The sequence below is a fragment of the Gopherus flavomarginatus genome, chromosome 7 (assembly GCF_025201925.1).
Source record: "Gopherus flavomarginatus isolate rGopFla2 chromosome 7, rGopFla2.mat.asm, whole genome shotgun sequence".
Taxonomy (NCBI): domain Eukaryota; kingdom Metazoa; phylum Chordata; order Testudines; family Testudinidae; genus Gopherus; species Gopherus flavomarginatus.
The window spans coordinates 91,924,832-91,947,977 of NC_066623.1; the positions used below are offsets into that span (position 1 = coordinate 91,924,832).

A 23,146-nucleotide genomic window follows, 5' to 3' on the forward strand; every position below is an offset into this window, starting at 1 on the left:
TTTGTCTTCACTGCATTTCCAATTAATTCCTACTCTAACCTGCATGTAAATCTTTGCTAATCAGTCCATGTTTTCGTTCCCTTACTAGAGACGTTTGAGAGAAATTAGATTTGTTAGTGATTTTTTTAATCTCATAAACAGTGTTTCAACAGCAGATGTGCATATTTACTTCAATTATTATGTAAACAATTAAAACACTATTTTTTAAAAAGTCCTTCTTAGAAGTGGCTTGGCAAGTCCAGATTTCTTCCCTGAAGGCAATTGGGGTAGTAGGAGTCCTTCTGTCCTTCTCACTGGGAAGAGCAGAATTTTTGCATATGCTGTTACAGCTTCTAGTTCCTTTACAATACTTTTAAGGGCTCAGTTGAACTCCCTGTGAAGTCATTCTAAAGACTCCCATTGTCTTCAGCAGGGATTGGACTGGGCTGCTAGGCTGTAATCCTGCAAACACTCATACAGTGACTCTTCCCTGTGTAAGTACTGATATTGACCTCAGCTGCACTACTCTTGTGAATGTCTGTAGAACTGAGCCCTCTGTGCATTAGTCCAAGGAAATAAATAACAGCAGCCAGTGTTTCTTTGTCTGCAGAGATCAGATATTGCCTTTGAGAAACACCCACTGTTCCCATGAAAGATGTACTCATACAGGCAGCCAAGGCAGTTTAAATATCAGTGCTCCGAGGAAGATAAATAGGACCTATATATTGGAATCTTCTTCTATGACAACATGGTGGCATCACAAGAAGATCACTTACAAATCCCATAGAATAATGCTGTCAAGGCTACGCAGAACTCTTCACTTCTGTTACACTGGCACAAAGCAGCATAGGATGCCAGACATAAGAAGGAGCGGCGCCAGGGTTTCTGATGCCTTAGGCAGACAGCCATTTCACTGCCCCCCGGGGCCCCGGTGGACCTACCACAGTGATGCCGGCGGACGGTCCGCTGCTGGAAAGGCTCCGGTGGAGCTGCCACAGTGATGCTGGCGGGCGGTCTGCTGGTCTAAAGCCTTTAGACCAGCAGACCGCCTGCCAGCATCACTGTGGCAGCTCCACTGGAGCCTTTCCAGCAGCGGACCGTCCGCCGGCATAACTGCGGTAAGTCCACCGGACCCGCGTACCGCCCCCCCCGGCAAAATAGCGCCCCCCAAAAATTCTGGCGCCCTAGGCCATTGCCTAGGTCACATAAATGGTAGCGCCGCCCTGAATGAGGTGCATAATGGTGATTGCATGGGGAAACTTCAATGGTGCCTGCCTGGTCCTTGATTCTCTGAAAAGCAATTTACTGAAAAATATACTTTTAAAAAAAGAGGATCATGTGTTGTGATTTGGCCAACAGACTAGCAAACAGTGGTAATATCTAGAAAAACATGTCCTTCACCTGCCTATCTGAACTAAGACAGCAACTTCTTAGTGGGCTATACCCACAAGTTGGAGATCAGCAGGATTGAGCCGATTTAAGTAGATTAGTTCCCTGTTTCATTACATCTTTCCTTCTGCTTCTCTTTAAAAAATGGCACAGGATATGTCAGACAAAAGCTATGCCTTATGAAATCATGTTGGTGAGTGACTTTTTTCAAATTAATGGTTTTTTCCCAGATGTATTGCAATCCCTGTCCTTAGTCTCTAGGATCTGTGATAAACTATATTTACTGATCTGTACTTTTCTCTCAGTTACGCTTCTCTTTTTCAGCCTGTCTATCTAAATACTTAACCTCATCGTGTTAGAATCTGGTGCCTTTCTTAAACATTATGCTTACTTGTGTTTTCCTCTAATTTTTGAGCTTCATGGAAAAGAAATTTCGAATTCATCTAGCCAGGTACAATACCTGATTCTAAGAGCTAGGCTGATGCAATAAGGCAAAAGAAACATATCATATGCCTGCATGTCTCCTGGAAAGACAGCTACAATTTCAGATGTTGAATATTTTAAATAAACTACTTGCAAATAAGAGAGAGTCAAGAATTATTCATAAAACAACCAAATAAAGAATAAATTTGAGAAAAATGTTGTCTAAGCGTGGACAGCTCACAAACATAAAATTTCTGAAATTTGTTACAGATCACTTCACAGTTCCGTGTTTTATACAAACCCACACATGAGTTCTCAATGAAATGAAAGAGAGAAAAAGTGTAACTGTATGACATAGGATTGCAGTTTTTCAAAAAGTATGAAGCAAAACATTGCGCATTTTCCTTTTATGAAAGTTCTGGATTATCATAGCAATGGTGTAATAGTCCAGTCTCAGTTTTTCAAGGGTTTTTATATACATACAGGTTAGTGATTAGCTGGGTCTATTCATATTTAGTACAAAAATGGGGCTTAAAAAACCTGTAGTATAGAAATGTGGTCTTCTGATCTTTGCAAAACCTTAATTTGCATGGCTTTATTTCAGATTTCATGGTTTTAATTTACAAGAATTAATATGCAAATAGAGAGGTTACTTACCTGTGCATTAAGAACCAGGTTAAGATCTCAAGGAGGGGCAGGCTCTTTGATTTATGGAAACAAATTAGACAAACCTTTGAGGTAACCTGACTGGTACAGTGTACAAAAACAATCTGTGGATAGGAGGGTGAAATCCCATAATGATCGCTAGATGTACTTTAACAGAGCTACACAACAAACTTCGTGATTTCAAGTCCAGCATGTCATCAACAATGCCTGAGTGGACCTTCCACAGGAGTTATTGATCGATGAGCATGCCTGACCTGGAAATGCTTCCATTTCTGCAGGTAGGTTTTCTTCATGGCAGGTTTCCTACTGCCCAGAAGTACTGTCTTAACCAATTCTATGCCCAAGAACCATTGAGGATCCAAGCTCTGAGATACAGAAATGTTGGGCTGTGGTGCCCAAGTTTTGGGTCAGGAGATCCATTATCAGAGTGGCATTCACAGGGAAAAGCAAAGCGGGTTTGAGAGCCAGACTTGTCATGGCCAACATGGAGCTATGAAAATTTCTACCACTTGTTCCTATTTAGAACCCTAAGGATCATGTGTTGGAGGGTAGGCACAGAGGAGGGTGTAATGTCAGGTGACTAAGAGGGTATCCCCACTGGGTTGTGACTCTACCACAAGCACAAGTGTCTGCAGTTTCCATTGGATAGTTTTGCAAAGAAATGCACCTTTGGGAGGCTGAGCTATATGCTAAAGCTTCAGTGCTGACAGGTGGGATGGTACCAGGAGGGATCCCTCTCAGTGCCCCTGAGGAGGAAGAATCTGGTTCTTCTGTGATCAAGAGGTCCTCATGAAAAAGGAACCTAATCGGTACCATGGAGTCTGGGCAGTGTTCCACCAAAGCTGGGGATGGTACGGAGATGCAGTCCTTGTGCCCTGTAGGTATGTGAGCTGAGGAGAAAGGTACTGGAGACTGCTGAGGTACAGTTATTATGGCTACAACCTGAAGAGAAGTATTCTGAGGTCAATATAGGGTTCTTAGAGGAGTCCCTTAGAGTTCTTTTTGTGTCTGGAGGGCTCATCTTCCAGTAACAACTTCAGTGCTAACAGCTGTGATTTTCCAAGAGATCCCTTGGTATGGGATGAAATGGGCTTTGTCTTGATGGGTTCTGGGGCTCACACAAGCCTCAACAGTACCCATACTGGGATGCAAGATCTCCCTAAATTCTGGCCATGGAGATGACTTCCCTTTTTATAGGAGTTCCTCTAGGTAATGTGGACTCTTTCTTGGAATATTTGATTCCAGAGCTGCCCCACAATCTTTAATTGAGGCTGAAGGCATTGGAATGACCTGAATGGCTGAGGCTGACGTACAGGGTGCACTCCATGAGAAGGCGCTTCTGTCTGCCCTGAGGTGCAAGGGTCTGGACAGATCTGCTTTTTAAAGCTGGTTCAGACCTTGCATTTGGATTGTATGTGGGACTCTGAGGCAGCTGGAATGTCTGTTGCTGAGGGAGAAAGACCTGTGGCTCATCTGACAAGGCTTGAAGCCTGGAATGCTGGGCATAACCTGTTCCATCGAGGGAACAGCCAAAGGCAGAAGCCCTGACTGCAGAAAGAAGAGTTCAAGTGAGGGGGACAAAGTGTGCTAAAGAAAAGTAACATAAAGAACACAAAGAAGGAGCTGTAAAGCTAGCAGCAGACACTGTTATGATCTGTCTTGAGCCAAGGGTGGCTGAGTGGGAACTTGAGTGAAAGTAGGTTCACATCTCCCTATATAACCTTGCACCAGAGCACAAGGATGTATGGTGCACAGGTTTGGACCCTCAGACACTGCTAGCTAAAATTTCCAATCACAAGTGCACAGGTGTATGCATGTTCCCCAGAGGGACTAACAATTATCTGCATACCGGAATTTGGTTATTGTCACCGATATTACTTTAGTTCTGGCACAGAGATGAGAAAGGTTGAAGAGGTTGCTGTCAATCCGATATTGAATGCTAGTGGCCTGTGGTAGGCAGTTTTGGGTTAATGTTTTCATAGCTGCTAAGAAAATGGAGAAAAGGATGGGTGACAGTACACAGCCTTGTTTTACACCAGTTCGGATGACAAAGGACTCACAGGTAGAACCACCGCACAGGATGGAGGCAGTCAGGACCGGCTGCAGGCACCAGCGCAGGAAGCAGGTGCTTGGGGCGGCCAATGGAAAGGGGCAGCACGTCCGGGTTTTTTGCGGCAATTCAGTGGCGGGTCCCTCAGGCCCTCTCAGAGGGAAGGACTGGCAGCTGAATTGCCGCTGAAGAATGAAGCAGAGCAGTAGAGCTGCCGCCGAAGTGCCGCTGATCGTGGCTTTATCTCCCCCCGCCCCCCTGCCGCTTGGGACAGCAAAAAAGCTGGAGCCCAGCCCTGGAGACAGTCATCTGGTCATGGAGGAGTCTTACAATGATGATAAATTTGCTTGTGCAGCCAAACTTTGACATGATTTTCCACAGAGCCTTATGGTTGACAGTCAAAGGCTTTGGTCAGATCAATAAAGGCCATATTAAGCTCCTGGTGGTAGTGTTGACATTTTTCCTGGATCTGCCTGGCTGCAAAAATCATGTCGGTGGTGCCTTGTGTTGGTCTGAAGCCGCATTGGGACTCTGGAAGTACTTCCTCTGCAAGAGGGAGCAGGCGATTCAGTAAGATTCTAGCCAGGATTTTCCCAGCGATGGAGAGGAGGGCAATGCCTCCATAGTTGCCACAGTCAGCTCCGTCTCCCTTTTTGAAAATGGTGATGATGTCAGCATTACGTAAGTAAGCGGGGATTCCTTCGGTGTGCCAGATTTTGAGGAGCACCAAGTGCAGCTTGTCAGTCAGTGTTTCTCCCCACACTTTCAGTCTTTCACCTACATTAACAATCAAAACTGTACGACCCATTGTTAACAGCTGCAAATGGAACAGTTATATTAAGGATCTTACTTACCAACTACAAAAATGATGTTAGATTTCCTTAGATCTTCTGTAAAATCTAAATAAAAATAAAATCTTTGTTTTATTGGCAGCAACTACTGATTTTAATCATCTGTTCTTTCTATATACCGTTATATAACACATAGCAAGGTTTTCAAGGTAGCTTTTTGATTTAATGTAGCTTTTGTTTTCTACTAGAATGTTCTTTATTCTGAAATGAACTGTTATTCACAAGCTCACTTATGTCCCAGTTTTGTAGCTGTCACTGCAGAAGTGACAAAAATATATCTTACAAGGAAACAATGACAGCCCTTTCATATGCACACCCTAGCAAAAAGAGGCAAAATCATAATAACTAAAAAGAATCAAACTGCTCTTGAGATCAGAATAATATGCATCATGACCCACCATGTTTCTTTGCTTTTTTTTGCTTTTATTCTAAAAGTATGATTTGATTAAAGTTCATATATTACAATTTCCATATCCTTTTAGGTTTTTGCATTCAGTGCTCCACATTAAAGGAAATTTAATCTTAAATTCAGCCAGACTAAAAGCAACTCATCTCTGACTTGCACATTTCTAATTATGGGATATCACTAGCTGAACGTGTTCATTAACCCTCAGGCTGCTCTTAGAATCCTGCCAAGTCACACCTTACATCAGCTCTTAATAACTGTTTGCAAAATTCTGAAAGCTATTTTTGGCTTAATAGTAAGACTTCTAAATAAGTCTGGGTCCAATGGGTTGAATGGGAATTGAAGTAACTCTCCGACATACTGTCACACAATCAAAGGTGCTTTCCATCAGTATCTGAAATGCATACCTCTTAAAAAAAAAAAAAAAGAATCTGGATGCAATATAATACACTTATCATGTACTTGATTATACTAAGGGGGGAACTAAAAGTATCATAATGAATACATTAGTCTATACTTAAGAAGAAACTCACCGCCTGCGTTCTCATATCCAGAGAAATTTGATTGGTCATCTACCTGTTAATTAAGGAATTGACATTTTTTAAATTGTTATTGCATAATTTATGTGTTCTTCACGTACCTGTGGATATTAAAACTACCCATGTGAAAGATGATTTTGCGATTTTTGTGCCTATTCAAATATACAGTAACAATGGCTACAAAGGAACTCTATTCATGTAGCTTTATTTCTCCCTGCAGAGCATGCATGCAGGAAATCCAAGGTAGTTCACGTTGATAGATATTGGCCCATGCAGTAATTGTTGCAAAGACTAGCCTATTATAGTGTTAAGCCACACAGTGGCTAAGTATTTCAGAGGCTGCTAGTATGCATACTAAATAGCTTCCAACAGTAAATGGTGGACATGTTTCCAGGTCAACCATGTGATAAGTAACAATAGAATGAGTTGTAGTGTGCAAAGTATGTGTTAGAAAAACGAAATTAACATATTGCCCCTCGCAATGTATTGCACTAACTCTCAGGAAACTGGAGTTCAGGACTTGAACTATGACACTCTCTCCTGAGATAGTAGGAACTGAGCATGCTTTGATGGCACCATGAGGGAGAAGAAAGCTACCTTGCGTGACTCTGCAGTGACCTCTCTTGCCCATTTGGGAATTGTTTGGGCTCTCAGGAGAAGTCTCCTCTGCCAAAATGGTCAGATGAACATGAAGTTTGGCAAGTGTGTATGTTTTTTGTAAAATATGTGGTTTGTATATGTAGCGGAAACAAGTTCCGAGGTTCTCTGGCAGACTCACTAGACCCAGCCAGGAAAAAAGTTGTCCTTAGCTGTAGTCCTCAGTTCTGGAGCATGCTACATCCATTTTATGCCAACTTGTGGTAGACCCTCTGGCTGCATGTTCTCAGCTCCTGACTAGAGCTGGTCAGGAAATTATTTTTCCAACAAACCATGGGCAATAATAGGAGAGCACTCCCTGTAACCAAGGAGAGCGACGTGACTGTGACTGACCCCTATATGGAGGGGCATGGAGCAACAAAGAAGGACAGCTTTGTGCTTTCTCTTCCACAGCCCACACATGTCAGTCACAACTCCTTCCATAGAACGAAGGGTCAGAAAAGATGATGCATACTCTGAACCCAACAAACATAGGGATGTGAGTGGTAAGGAAATGCCTGGGGGAAAAGGACAGCTAGGGGAGCTCCTGCAAGGATGGTTATGCAGACTGCCCCTGAACCTTCCTGGCCACAATAAAGGCTCTTATGTTCAAAGATATAATGTGGATTTCGAGTGGTTTTGTCTTTGGTCTGTTGACCTTCAGGACAAACTGCAAGTGCTGCTGCAGCAGCAAATGTTGTTAGAGGAGAATGTATGGGGGAAGTGAGTTGCGAAATATGTGGTTAACTACTTATTTTGCACTGCCTGGTTATTTAATAATATTCTGTGTCATGGGGCTACTGTTCCTTATTTGATTTACAGTATTTTTATAGTATTTTTAAGTGTTCGACATAGGCACCTTATAATCAGGAAAGATTTGGACAAATTGGACAAAGTCCAGAGAAGAGCAACAAAAACGATTAAAGGTCATGTTTTCTAGACCTATCAGGGAAGGCTGGAAAAAAATTGGGTTTGTTTGTTGGAGAAGAGGAGAGACATAACAGTTCTCAAGTACATAAAAGGTTGTTACAAGGAGAAGGGAGAAGAATTGTTCTTCTTAACCTCTGAGGATATGACGAGAAGCAATGGGCTTAAATTGCAACAAGGGTGAGTTAGGTTGGGTATTAGGAAAAAAAAGTGTGTTCTTAACTCAGATCAAAACAGCAGTAAGTACATGGTCAATTTGGCTTTTTAAATTCAGTTTGGCAGCTCAAGTCCAACCACAGACTCTCCTATTGGCTGCTAACATGAGTTAAAAGCTGAGTTGCCAGTGCCTTTGCTGCTATTTTAACCAGAGTTAGCTGATGTAGATTTGCTAATCAAAATTAAGAGCAGTCCCCCATCCCACTTCCCTTTTTTTTTGCATACCTTTAGTCACAAGTTTACCTACCATTCGAATGAAAAAGAAGTTACTGCCATCCTTTCACATAATCGGCTCTGTTTGCTCTCCCCTAATTCCTCAAATGAAATTACATTAAACAGACTGGGACCCTTGCAGGCTGGTGGGATCAGTTGTTGAGATAGTGAAGGAAAGTTTAAGTCAATTGGAGCTATAATTTTTTGCACTGGAAGTTCCTTATATTGTAAATACATCCCAGGAGGCAGTAGTGAAGCTAAATGAACTTCTCAGTTTCCTGTTTGGCAGGCAGTATCTCTTTTAGGATTAGTTATATGCCAGAAAAGATCAATATTTGTGAGTCTTCACTCCTGGTTCAGGAAAGGAATAAGTGGCATTTATATTCATTAAAATTCAAAAGTCGATAAATAACACACACCAGGAATCATTGATCAAAAACCATCTCCTCAAAAATATTTACTTGTACTCTTATCTGCATATATGCTGATCTTCCCGTGCAGAATTATGCCCATCTTCACTAGACTTTCTTTTATTTTTAAATTTTACCCACAGGATTTCCTTAATGAGACAACATTAGGGATTGTGAGACTGCAATTTGGATTTACAGTCATCCTATGAAAATGTCTCTCATAGCATTAATTCATAGTGATTTTGAAATGATGCACTGAGGTCCACAGAACAATACTGGACTACAGGGCAAAGAGGTACTATGAACTCTGAAAGGTAAGAATCCACGCTGACTATGGTCTTCGGGAAGCCAAGAGAGAAAGTCAAGGAGGCTTAAAATAAATTAGAAAATAAGATGACTTTGGATTTGATTTTGGTGCCTTCATTTTCTTAGATGGTTTCCATTGTTCTAGGTATTAAACCCTACTCATAGATGTCGCAGCCCTAGGCCTCTATTCTAACATGGTGTCTGTATGGCCAATTGTCGGTCATCTAGAGGTCACACTGGTACCGTGTGCAACACCATGGTGCTGTGTGCTATCTTAAGATGCGGTGTGCAACGTTATAGTGCCATGTGCATTTTCCCGCTCTTTTTGCCTGGTCACCTAGGGGTCAGGCTACTGCTGTGTGCATAATACCGGCGTGCCATGAGCAAAGGGATCCAATCTGACCAATCGTAGTTCTGTTCAAACGGTCAGATTAGGGTTGTGTGCAAAATAATGCTAGTATGCCATGTGCAGATTCTATCTACGTAAAGGGCACCAGCTCGGGACCTGGAAGGTGAAGGAGCTAGGGACCAGTCAGATTTTGACAAGTGTAAAAGAGCCTCTGAATAAAACTATGCCTCATGCCAGAATCTGCAGGAGTAGCCACATACTGACTGAAGGACCTGATCAACCCTTCAGCCAGGGGTCTCCTCTGGATATAGCCGGCTCAGGACGTGACATTTATTTTTTAAAGTTATCTTCTACGGATTCAATATGCTTCTGGTGTCTGTACTGCTGGTCAGCTGCGCCTGGAATACGGTACTTGCTTTCTAATTTTTCTGTGAATACTCTGTGCTTTGCTTAGTTTCTTCTGCAGAACTGTATATATATTGTTGTTATTTGGTGTAAAATTGTGCATACGCAGTATATGAGAGCTAAATTGTTGTAATAATTGCTATTAGAGTAAGTTGGTATATTTTGTAGTGTTTGGTTAATGTGCACAGTTCATTTAATTTAGTGTATTAATTTTATTTTTTAAAAGAGCAGATAATTTTGAATTGTGTGGTTCCTTGTTGATGAATGTAAATAGCTTGTTTCAAGTTGTGTAAGTATTTTGTTCTAATAGTACTGTTAGTTGGTAAAAGTGCTCCTCCCCAGCCCAAGCTGTGATTTTTTTCCCTGTTAATAAACGGCCACGTGGTGTTTTGAAGTTTCAGTTTGTCTAGTTTTAATTTTCCTCTCTCAATTAAAATTCACCCAAACCCGCATTAGGGACGGACAATAGATTGATTCTCTTTTGCCCTCTTCCCGCCCACCCCACCCCCGCTTCCCCTAAAAATCACAGGAAGCTTCTGTTGATGTGGGTGGAGAGCCAGTCTCTTGCTGTATGGAATTCAGTTACAGGATCTGCACACTCTTGAAGAGGTCATGTGATGTGACCATGTCAGACAAGGAGAAGCTGGTGAGCAGATTTCTCTTGTACTGTCCTTTTGTATAGGGGCTTATGTCAGTGATTAAGCCAGTCAACTAAGATTTTAATTTAAATAATAAATAAATAATACCTATTTGTATGTATTAATTTTTAGCAGATGGGTCTTTAAAGTGATTAAGATGTAAAGGATTTGTTGGCCTGCAGTGATGATGGTGGGCTCTGCCTGGATACCAGAGGGCTCTGGAGAAGAACTGAAAGACTTGCTAATGATCACATAAGGAAAGGAATGAAGAGGCGGTGCTAAGAATATTAGGTTGAAAGTGGTTCAGTGTGAGAGATGACTATCAGGAATACAGTGATTCAGTAGTAGCTGGGTCAAGAATATAAAGACAGTTCTGTTTCCATTTAGCTGAGGCCAGGGCCGGCTCTAGCTTTTTTGCCGCCCCAGGAGTGCAAAAAAATTCCGCAGCTGGACTACCGAAGCAAAAAAAAAAAAAAAAAACAGTCGCAGGGAGCTTGTGGAGGGCGATTGAAGGACAGTACCCACCCGCTCCCTCCACCCGTGGGCAGACAGGCGCTATAGCCCGCTCGCAGCCGGGTGAGAGCAGCTCCCCCCTCCGGCCTTGGGGTGACTCTCCCAGCTGGGCAGGCTCCGAGGGGGCCGACACAGGCAGCACTGGCTGGGGTCTGCGACTTCCGCGCGGGGCCGGCATTGCAGCGGGGCTTGGCATAGCGCAAACGGCGCCAGGATGAGTGGGGCCCACCTCTCCACTGCCCGCCGGGCCGCTGCAGAACCCTCCCTCCTTCCGGTGCCCAGGGGCTGCAGGAGGTGGTGGTCTTTAAAGGCGGCTTGGCCAGGCTGGGCTCAGAGCGGTGCGGGAGGCAGAGGCCGGTGCAGGCGGCAGGGAGTGGTGCGTCCCAGGGAGCCCGGCGGCACGATGAGTGGCAAGGACCGCTAGTTCCTGCCCCCCCCGCCCCCCGGGCCAGGATCCATGTCCCTGCAGAGCTAGGCTGGCCGCCCCAAGATTGTCTGGAATGCCGCCCCTTTCAATGTGCCGCCCCAGGCATGTGCTTTCTTATCTGGTGCCTGGAGCCGGCCCTGGCTGAGGCTCATGTAACTCATACTGAGGTTAGGGGATATCTATCTTTAATAGAGATATTTGATGGGCAGTTTATAGTCCAGTGTTACTGGTGCAGATAGGTCAAGGTAAGGTTGTCCATAAGTATAGTCTATCCTTTCGTGGTGGATTATAACAGTTTTTGGGTTGGGCAATTGCACTTGAACCCAGCTAACAGATGTAGTTGTACTGTCTGAAGGATCATCAGGTACAGGGGATCTAGCTGCCTATAACTGAACAAACAGAATTGGGAAGACAGATTTTAGATTGAAATGATTATTAGATGTTGGAGGTATAATATCAAGAGTACAATAAGTTACCATGTATGTGATCTAATGATAATAGCAGAAATATTGATAAAACAATATCCTGTCATATAGTTTGGGTTACAATAAGACCTTCTCTTGTCATTTAATTCATTAGAAGGTAGGTAATTTATATTGGATATTGTTATAGTTTAACATGTTTAACTTTATGAGTGTAATGACTGGGACTTGAAATAACTATAATAATAAAATGGGTTAACAGTAAGTCTTAGCATATTACAGGGAATGTTACAGCACTATTCAGATCTTTGTAGGTGGTGATAATGGTCAATTGTGACTCATAAATCACATCCATATATAGAAACTGGAATATTTATATAATGGATGGTGCTTTTAAAGCATGTGTGAATGTGTTCTGAAAGAAAATAAGGACCAGCACAGGGGATATGAACAGACATGGAGAAAGCTGATGTGTCAGAGGAATATCATGTTTTATTAGTCTATTATTTATTTCATTTATTATTTGAACGTGTCAAAGTAGTGGATAAAAGAGAAACAATTGTACAATTTAGACTTAAAAGGTCACCTACAAGACATTAAAGAAACTAAGTAGTCACGAAGTAAGAAGAAAAGTATTGTTGTCAGAAATTGGCTAGGAAAGAGAAAATAAATAAGATTAAACGGTCAATTTTTATCATGGCAAAAAGACTTCAAGAATATCCAGAGGTATAATTGCTATTGCTAACAAAATTTCTTGAAGAGATATTAAAAGTCATGCCGTAGGGCTGTGATGGACTATACCCCTGTGTTCACACCCTCACACTATTTGTAATAATCTTTATACAAGGTATGCCTTGTGAGATCATTTGAAAACTCACAACTTGCTAATCAGTGATATCATGGTAAAATGTGTATAGCAGCTTTATGCATAAAGTAAAAAATTTTCCCTACAAGGTGATAAAAATATGTACTCACCTAGCACCAAACAGACCTGTCTTGAACAAAGGAGTGTATGCTTGCCTTAATTTGTATTTAAGCAATAAACAGTCATCAATCAGAAAGGGGGAAGGGAGAAAAACAGAGAGGTCACACAGGTGAAAAGCCCAGCAGACTGCTTGTCACCTGGTTCTCAGCTGGAAATGGTGGGGGGAGGGGGAAAGGTGAACGCCCCAAGACACTCCTCTCTCTCTCTCTCTCTGCCCATCTCATTATTCGCACCCAGAAGAGAAAGGAAACAGCTGTTGGACTCTGGGGAAGGGATCCAGATCTGAAGAGTTAGGTCAGTAATTCTCCTGGAAGCATGTGGTAAGAAACTTTTCTTGAATTTAATATAGTTTGTTAAGCACTAGAAGGGGACTATCTTTATTTTTCTTGCATCCATTTCTGACTTTTATGCCTCATTACTTGTACTCACTTAAAATCTATCTCTTTGTAGTTAAGAACTGTTTTATCTAATCCAGTGTGTTTAAGTTAGTGTCGAGTAACTCTAGTTAAGATAACAAGCTATTGGATATTATTCCCTTAAAGGGAATATACTCAGTATATTTGGACTGTCCAGAAGAGGGCTGGGTAGTACAGTAGACCCTGAAAGATACAAACACCAGCAGTCAACCAGACACCATGTGAAATCAGAAGTAACCAATCAGGCAGCAGCAGAGATGGGGGGAAAAAAAGCAAATACTGTACTGTGCCTGTATTGCATCTTAAAGGTAGACACATCTGTGTTGCCTGTTCCCACCCCATCCCCTACTCACCATGATGTGGGGCAGCCACTTACAAGTAGAAGGTGGTGAATGTTGTTTTTCCTTCTCCCTCCTACTCCTACTGGGAGGGGAACAAGTTTGCAAGCTCAGAGCCCTGGGATAGAAATTTTCCGAGCTGCTACTGACACTTGGCCTGGAGTGTAAGCTGCAGGAGCTGGAGCCCGAGTTCCTGTCTGAATGCTGCACTCTGGAGGAGCAGCTCAGATTTAAAGGGCCACACACTGCACCACACGCCCACTGACACTGCGGTGCCCCAGATGCCTCACTCATAACTCTGGCAGCCAGGCGCCTAGAACCCCCTTTCCCCACCTCCACTTGCCGGGCAGCCACTGCAGAGCTGTGAGCCCCCTCTCCAAACAGTCCACCCTGAGGAGCATCCCATAACGGCTTGTTCAGAGTTATGAACATTTCAGTGTTACAACTTCCCTTCCTGAGGTGTTCATAACTCTGAGGTTCTACTGTAGAAGACATACTTTTCTGGGAAAATTCAAGACTAGGAGTGTGTTGGGGTAACCCTGCAGTGTAACCCAGGCTGGTGAGAGCCAGGGTGTGACTGGCAGGCTGCAGTCACACAAACACATCTGGGAGTGATGCTCCTCTCCCATGTACATTGGCCAAACTGGACTGTCTCTAAGCAAAAGAATAAATGGACACAAATCTGACATCAGGAATCATAACATTCAAAAACCAGTAGGAGAACATGTCAACCTCTCTGGTCACTCAGTAACAGACTTGAAGGTGGCAATTCTGCAACAGAAAAGCTTCAAAAACAGACTCCAATGAGAAACTGCTGAACTTGAACTAGATACCATCAATTTAGGCTTTAATAGAGACTGGGAATGGCTGAGCCATTACACACATTGAATCACTACACAAGTTTTTTCTCTTAATTAATTAGCCTCTTAGAGTTGGTAGGGCAACTCCCACCTTTTCATGTTCTCTATATGTGTATATATATCTCCTTACTATATGCTCCATTCTATGCATCTGATGAAGTGGGCTGTAGCCCATGAAAGCTTATGCTCAAATAAATTTTGTTAGTCTCTAAGGTACTACAAGTACTCCTGTTCTTTTTGTTGTATAGTTGTAGTTCTTAGAGCAGTGTTAAAACAGATCCAAAATGTTTGCAGCTGGTACCCCTGAAGATCAGCAAAGGGTGCCAAACCTTCTGAGGAATTAATAATAATATGGGGAGACCTGCCTGGTAATCAGAAAGCATCACGAGGTGGCTGTCAGCAGGCGAAGTTTTGGATGTATGACTTGCTTGTTTCAAGATGATCCAGTCTCTGGCATATTCTGAGTGGTTTTAGAGTTCATCTGATGATCTAAAATGTGTGTGGATGTGATCCAATAAGCATACATCTGCTCAATAGTTTACAAAGCATTCAAGCACACTGGAGGTCCTGAGTCCAGGACCAGCAGCCTCAGACCCCCCAAAAGGCTTGATGCCTACGGACTCAACAGTGTCATCTCATAAGGAAAGTTCTAGTGCTAAGGGGTATTCCAAACAGCCCTCCGGGAGCTTTGTCCTCTCTGTCCCACTCTCCTCTCCTAAATCTAACATTGGAAATTGTAAAAGATGTTGAGAGAGGTTACTTTATACAGTCACACTCCATGACAGCCCACCATCTGCTTCCCAATTCCCCAAGGGAACTTCATGAGAAACTACTCTGCTTTCTCTCTCCTCCAAATGAGGGCCATAGAGGTAATCCCTCAGCAACAAAATGAGAAGGGATATTATTTGATTCACTTTCTAGTACTAGGAAGAGACGCTATCTGTTGCATCCAATGATGAATTTTGGATGTCTGAACAAGAAGAGTGGGCAATTGTAGCAGTGACACTTGCATCCATCGTTCCTTTCCTGCGCCAATAGAATTGCATTAAATCAGAACCAGACGTATTTTCAATGACCAATATTACCATATGGAACATGCATGCTTCAAATCAAACTTAAGTTCACAGCAAGCCATTCCTGGCAGTGAATTAAAGCATGTTTCTCAATCTTTTTGATACCAGGAACCAGCTTTCTGCCTTTCTATACTGTGCCCCAAGGAAATCTCTGGGACCAGTGCCGGTCCATGGACTGGTCATTGAAGAAAAACTGCATTAAAGCCTTTTAACCTGAACACCCCTCTGGTGCATCTCACAGGGAAGGAAGCTCTGTAGTCAGTCCATATCTGGTACAAAAGTCTATGGTGCACAAGGTATAAATGACATGGTGTCAGAAAGGAACAGAAATAGAAAGAAAAAGGGGACAAAAGGGGGAAAATATGCAAAAAAAGTTGTAGGATCTCATCAACATGCCATTCTTCAATGCCCCAGAGAATTTTATCTTTGATAGATTTTCAGAGTGGACAGACTGGAAACAATATTTCACAAAATTTCAAATTGCTACAAAACTCCATAAGAAAACTTGAGATATACAGGTGTAGGGTGTGTGTGTGTGTGTGTGTGTGGTATGCAATTTATGCTATGAGAAAGTAGGCAGAGTATATCTTTAAATCTTTTCCCTTTACTGAATACTGTCATAAAGATCTCAGTGAAAGGGTTCTGGCTATGTTTGGCATACTTCATATCTCTGAGAAATGTAGTGTATGAAAGAGCATGTTTTCACCAAAGAATTCTAGAACCAGGATAAAATGATTAATCTTTTGTAAAAGCTCTGCATGCATTGGCTGAAAACTGTGATATCTGGGACTGCACAACATGAAAATATCAGAGACAGGCAGTCTTTCACAGCAGCTACAATTAAAGGCAGACCTAACACTACACACAGCTATTCAAGCAGTAAAGGAGTCTGAACTTGTGAAAATAAATTTGCCAGACTTGAAAAAACAAGAAACTAGTTTATAAGCTGTAAACAGCTGCAACATGACTGCTAAAAGTCATTATCATAAGACTCCTGAGCCTGAGAGGGGGAAAATTCCAGCCAAACTACAAAACCTTTCAGAATAAATGTACAATATGTAGAAGATTTCATAGCTCAAGATATGTGTCCAGCTAAAGGTGAAATATGCAATAATACATAAAATATGGTCATTTTGCAGCTGTTGGCCATGCTGAGGCATTGAAAGAGCGTACTATGATTAGAGAGAATAAGAGCCATTGTTTCTGGGTTCCATCATGTGACTACACAAGCCTGCCTGGAGATTTAAAGTGAGTATTTCTGGAAAGACTGACTAAAACTGACTCAAGAGCAGATGTGACTGTCATTTCAGAAGGAATTTACAATCACCTTCAACCCCTCCTGGAGCTGAAATCACTTGACAAAGCCTTGATTTGCATTGGAGTTATTCTGAACTGCATGGACCAGTTCACCACAGAAAACTTACACGCTGAATGCACAGCTTCTGTCTTTGTACGTGATCAAAGACCAACAGCCTTCTCAACTGCAGTATGGCAGCCATGATGAACCTCGGTGAGAGAGGGTGAAAAACTCAATGGAGTATTTGGTGATATTGGACTTTTGAAAGGAGATCCAATACAAATAACATTGACAGACAATGCTGAACCAGACAGCCTACACACATCTTGCAGTATTCCTATCCCATTGCTTCATAAAGTAGAAACTGAATTAAAGAGAATGGAACAGATTAGTGCTACGTAGAAAATCTCTGAGCCAACAGCATGGTGTAATACAATGGTACCAGTTATAAAGTATAAATGTGTGGATCTTTAAATACTGAATGAAGCAGTTGTGAGAAAAATATATCCTGCCAACACTGAATGATTTCCTCCCCCAAATGAAAGGAGTTACAGTATTCTCCAAGCTGGATGTCTCAAGTGGATTCTGGCAAATTTTGTTTAGATAGAGTTCTAAACTGACTACATTTATCACACACTTTGGGAAATTTTGCTTTTGAAGATTACTGTTTGGGATTACCAGTTCACTTGAAATTTTCCAAAGAAAGATGGCAGAACAGTTCACAAACACAAATGGAGTTGCACTTTTCATAGACAATACGAGTCTTCGATGGAAGAACACACCAAAACCCTCAATGAAGTTTTAAGCCAATAATTAGTCATTCTGAATGGAAGCTAAACAAGGACAAGTGTATTTGCCAACTATCCCAAATCAAGCTGTTTTTTTTTTTGGGGGGGGGGGGGGATTGGAGACAATAAACAAAGATTAAATCAGTCATAGCCATGAGAAAGAAAAAGCAATTCAAGAACTGAATGCATCAACAAATGTACCAGAACTGAGATGTGTTCTGGGCAAGGTGAATTACCTAGGTTTATACCTATAAGACCTTTCTACAATGAGAAAACCACTGGACAAACTATTAAAGTCCAACACACAGTGGGTGTGGAGCCAAATAAAGACTAAAAAGGAGTGCCTGGGAAGCATACGGGAGCCCTGCAACCCATTCAAAGATTACATATAAAGGCATTTGTGAATGCTATGGATGCATACAGACTAGTGTCAGAAAAGAGACTACTCCAGCTACAAGTAACCTTGACAGACATGCAATTTCAAGAAGTTTTAAGTTATATTTGGGCTGGCTGGTCCAAGTATCTAAAGGACACTAAGGGAGCAATAAGAGACTACTTTGCAGTACGTGGACAATTAAGCAAATCAAATGGACTCATAATTAACAGCAATTTCACTGTAGTTTCAAATGAAATGAGCAGAAAAATCCTAAACTTCATACATGAAAGACTAACTAAATGCTGCGAACAGGCCAACCAGTCAGCATGGTGGCCAGGCATCAGCAAGGACATAAAGAATAAAGTACCTGCATGTGAACATGGCCCCACTTGAGGAATCTGACCTGTTGACTTGAGCAACTCTATCATCTGTATAATCCCAGCAATTAAAGTTATTAACAATTGCACCTTTCTTGAAAGGTAACCTATGCACAAGATTTCAGTTATAGTTAGCTGAAATCTTGTGCATAGGCTATATTTCAAGAAAGTTTAATATTACTTCTTTTTTTCTCCACACTTAACATCATATCCCACCAGCAAGTTCAAGGTGCTGTTTAGCTCCTGTTCTAGTTTAACAAAGATGCTAAATAAACCATCCCTTACACCTCACCATTGGAGAATCTCTCCTATGTCCTACTTTATTACTTTTCTGCTTATGACTACCTTCTATTAACTGCACTTCACTTTTCAGTCTCTTTGGCTTGCAACTGAACATTTTCAATCTGAATGAACTTTCTAGTAAGACTCTCGTAGGATCCAGTTACATTACATCCCATGCATTCCTTTTATCTATGGATTGGGGGTGGTGCTGGATTGGCTTTTTTGGGTTTTTTTGGGGGCGGGGGGTTTGGACAGCATTACAATCAAGCTTGTCTAGTATGTTTTCCACATATAGACCAACACTGTTTCTTATGCTAGACTTGGTTCCATTATGCTTTAGGTCTCCACAGATTTATTTTCTTAACATCAATTTTATTGTTTTACAAAGTATCTGAGGGGCAGCCGCTAGTCTGTATCCACAAAAAAGGATAAATGGACACAAATCAGACTTCAGGAATGGTAATATATAAAAGCCAGTAGGAGAACACTTCAATCTCCCTGGACACTCAATAACAGATTTAAAAGTAGCCATTCTTCAACAAAAAAACTTCCACAACAGACTTCAAAGAGAAACTGCAGAACTACAGTTCATTTGCAAACGTAACACCATCAATTTGGGCTTGAATAGGGATTGGGCACAGCTGGCTCACTACAAAAGCAATTTTCCCTCTCTTGGTATTGACACCTCCTCATCAAGTACTGGAAGTGGACCACATCTACCCTGACTAAATTGGCCTTCAGCATTGGTTCTCCACTTGTAAGATAACTCCCTTCTCTTCATTTGCCAATATATATTTATGCCTGTATCTGTAATTTTCACTCCATGCATCCGATGAAGTGGGTTTTTTACCCATGAACACTTATGCCCAAATAAATCTGTTAATCTTTAAGGTGCCACCAGATTCCTCATTGTTATTGTTTTACAAGGGATTGAATTGAGATGATCAAATAGTCATTGCTATAATTACTCTTTCTTATTTCTTTTAAAGACTAGTACCAGATTTGGCCTACGATCATTAATATATCTGGAAAACTAGAGAAGCCAGTAGTGATTTTAAAAGATCTGAGCTCCTAAAGGGTGTTTTTAAATTAGCCTTAAAAAAAAAAATAAAAAAAGAAAAGGAGTATGGACAATTAGGAAGTAGTAAAGAATGTGCCAGTATTATCCTTACTTGCAATCAATTAGCAGTATCTTTAGAAAAATTAAATAGACTCTGCAGATCAATGTTAAACAGCTAGTTGTAAAGGGACTTTTACTACACATATGTTCCTCACAAAATCTTAAATGACAAACTAATTCAAATTGGCTTGAATTAAAACCACTGTACTGTGGATTCGAAACTCATTAAAGTCTAGAAATAAAGGCTATGGCTGCCCTGTAGAGTCCATGCTGGCACAACTATGCCGATATAGCTATGCTGGCTCCTAGTGTAGATGTGGTACACACTAGCAGGAGGAGTTCTGCCAGTTTAGGAACATCCTCCTTGACATTAACTATGCCGCCAGAAGCCCTCTTCTGTGTTTTTTCACATCCCTGCCTGACATAGCTATGATGACAAAAACCCCAGTGTTTGACACATCTATGCTAACAGAAGATTACTTCCGTCACTACAGCTAATGTCATTCCAGGATGACATCCAACACCATGATGTGGTATTCCTATGCTGGCAGAAACACTCTTCCTTCTGTGATAAAGAAGAGGGACTACACAGCACATTGGAAATCTGAAGATGATCAACTGGGCAAAGATGCAAATAATAATGTGAATGGAGAAATAAAACAGAGGAACAAAGGAGAAATACTGGCAGAAAACTGCAATGGGATACAATCTGGAAAAAATAAACTAGGGGAAAATAATATGAAAATATTCAGTGGAAAACTGAAATAAGAAAAGCATCTAAAAGAGATCTAGGGTGAAAGTGGTCTCTGGCTTCTGTGTGATTGCATATGGGCCTGAGAACTGCATACCACCAGAGTTTTCTTCCAGCAAAGAAGAAGAAGAAAGAAGGTCTGTACTGAAAGTTATATAAAGGAGAAAGAGTTCAGGCCAGTGGGGGAAGATTAACTGAGAATTTGAGGTGTTTTTTAAAAAAGCTTTTACATTCCATATTGCTCTGGGGTTTTTGTTTTTGTTTTGTTTTTTGTTTGTTTGTTTTTTAAATAAAATACTATCCTTTGGAGCTGGGGGAGCTTGGCTAATCTGAAAATCAAGCCACAAATTCTTAAACTTAACTCTTATCTTAATGTGACACTATTATCTGAGAAACTTTTATTGATTCAGAAACAGTCCTTCCCAAAAGGAGAAACAAGCTTTTGTATAATTTTGGGCACAGAGTTGAACTAAAGGAAGCATAAAAATAGCAATCTGCTTTGAAAAATAAGCCCCAAGGCTATGAAGCAAACTAAAAAAGACAGGAAATTCAAAGTGGATGCCTGAATTTTGAGAATAAAAAGATCCAAAATCCGGAGTCAAGGACAGAATGTAACCTGCACTTTTAAATTTCTTGGGGGGTTTAATCATTTTAATGTTTGTTTTAAATGTAGCCTCTCTATAAATATCCATGTGTATAATGCAACATTAAAATAGTGGAACTCAAAAGCTAAAATAATACGGGAGCAGGAGTATACACATACAATGAGGCAAAAGCACATTTTAAAATCCAACAGTCCTTAATGCAGCCACGTGTTTGCTTCCTACTAGATCATGCTATAAGCAGTACCCAGCCAAAAACACATTTTCATTCACTTCATGTTCTCCTAGCTTTTCTCTAACCTCACACACTTGCAACTCTCCATAACACTATGTATTATTTACCTATGACTCTCAAATAGTCCAGATACAAATCTCTCCCCCTTTTCCTTTAATTTCTCAATTATATTTTGGCACTACAGAAAAAGGTTTGGTGGTGGGAGAGTTTGGCTTTCTGACAGCACGTATGCCCAGATGATGAGTAAACATCTCCTGGAACAGAAGATGAGACCTTTAAGATGATGAATATAACTGGCTATTATCACAGAATAGCTGAGCCCAGATTTCACCGGCCATGCATAAAAGAGCAGATACACACTCCAAGAGCACCAGACAGACTGGTTTAAAGTGGGGAGAGATGTACTCCCAGGAAATAAATCTGCAGAAAAGAGGGCCCTTGTAATATGTTAATTGTTTACTGCCTGAAGGACCCTGGGATACCAGGAAGTGGAGCACTACTGAAATAGACTGCATCACAGGAAAAGGGGGCTGCATGTAGGGTTGCTGATAAAAGATATCGAATCCTAGAATTTGTTCTTAGTAAGATGTAAGAAGTTAGTTTTCTCTTCTGAAACTGAGAAAGCCTTATCTAGTATATCTTTTGGCCAAGTATAAATCTAGATACTGTTGAGACAGTCAGTTACAGTGTATTAAATCCTTTTTCTATCTACTTTTTTATAACTCTTTATAAAACCAGAGTTTCTTTTGAGTGTGATTTTCATGCAGTTCCATCCTGGAGAAGGACGTACCAGGAAGGAGTTCTCAAACCAGGCCACTCCACACTTCCCTTGGCCAAAGGGCATGGAAAAGCAAATTTAACCCTACTAAAATGCAAAAGCATGTAACTCACAAAGGAGGAGACACTTAGACCCCAAGCCGGAGGCAGAGCTGGAGGAAGGATGCATTTGATGACAAATGCTGATTCTCAGGCAAATACGCAAATGATTTTTTAAAACGTATACATTGTACCCAAAGAAGCTGTTCTATTGCTTTGATACAATATGAATAAATATTTTAAAGAGCAATTTTTGTACCCAATAGAGTAAAATAGCACTTGTGTAGACACTGCAGTTTAAAAAGTAAATGTATAGATTTGCCAATAGGTGTGAGTGTGAAAATGAGCATTAACATTATTTATAAATAGAGCTTGCTCACCAGCCAGCTTTACAAAGTTCATTGTCTGTATTGTTTCATTTATTTTCAAAGAATTGCACAAAGTGAACTGGTGCCTGCTCTTACTGTACTTGCTATCTTGAAGTCAGTAGGAGCTCTGCATGAGTGAGAACTGGGCACTTGTAAGTTATAAGCTCAAGTATACTTGTGTAGAAGCACGCTGTGCTAAAGATGGGGAGACGGTACACTGCCCCAGTATTAATACCTGGAGGCATTAGAGTTTTGTAAGCCATTAAGCTTCTAACCTAGAGGCACTAGGGGAACTGGATTCTTTGCCCCCCAAAAGCCACAGAACAAAACTTGATGATGTGCTGCTGACAGAATCTAGGGAGCCTAAAATGCAAGTGATTTTTGGAAAATGAAGTTGTGGATGTTTAAATCTGCAGTAACTTACATGGGTTTCCCTCCATGCAATGACATTCCAACTGAGGGGGATTCTAGGAAGCTTCTGACAATATGGCTCCAGTAGGCAATTATCTTGGGGTAGCAGGCAGTTTCACCTTGTCTCTGGCAGATCACCACTAAGATCTTTGGGTTTGAGTGTGGAGCCTCATGTCTTCCACATATGGGGAAGCAAACACCACTTCTGTTCCCGACAGAAGAATTCCAAGAATAGTCTGCAGGTTTGGCCTGGTGGCATTTCTGTTCCCCTATGTGGGAATAACCT

At 41.3% G+C, this 23,146-nt stretch overlaps 1 protein-coding gene across 1 annotated transcript in view; it reads right to left on the minus strand.

The window, feature by feature from the left end:
• Positions 1–23,146, minus strand: part of AK5 (adenylate kinase 5) — a 149,878-nt gene that overhangs the window by 34,808 nt on the left and 91,924 nt on the right. Inside the window, exons 9-10 of the mRNA XM_050961884.1 lie at positions 6,298–6,340; positions 5,362–5,406 (exon numbers count right to left, since the gene is read on the minus strand). Coding sequence (XP_050817841.1) covers positions 5,362–5,406; positions 6,298–6,340 — 88 coding nt within the window. The remainder of the gene's footprint in view (positions 1–5,361; positions 5,407–6,297; positions 6,341–23,146) is intronic.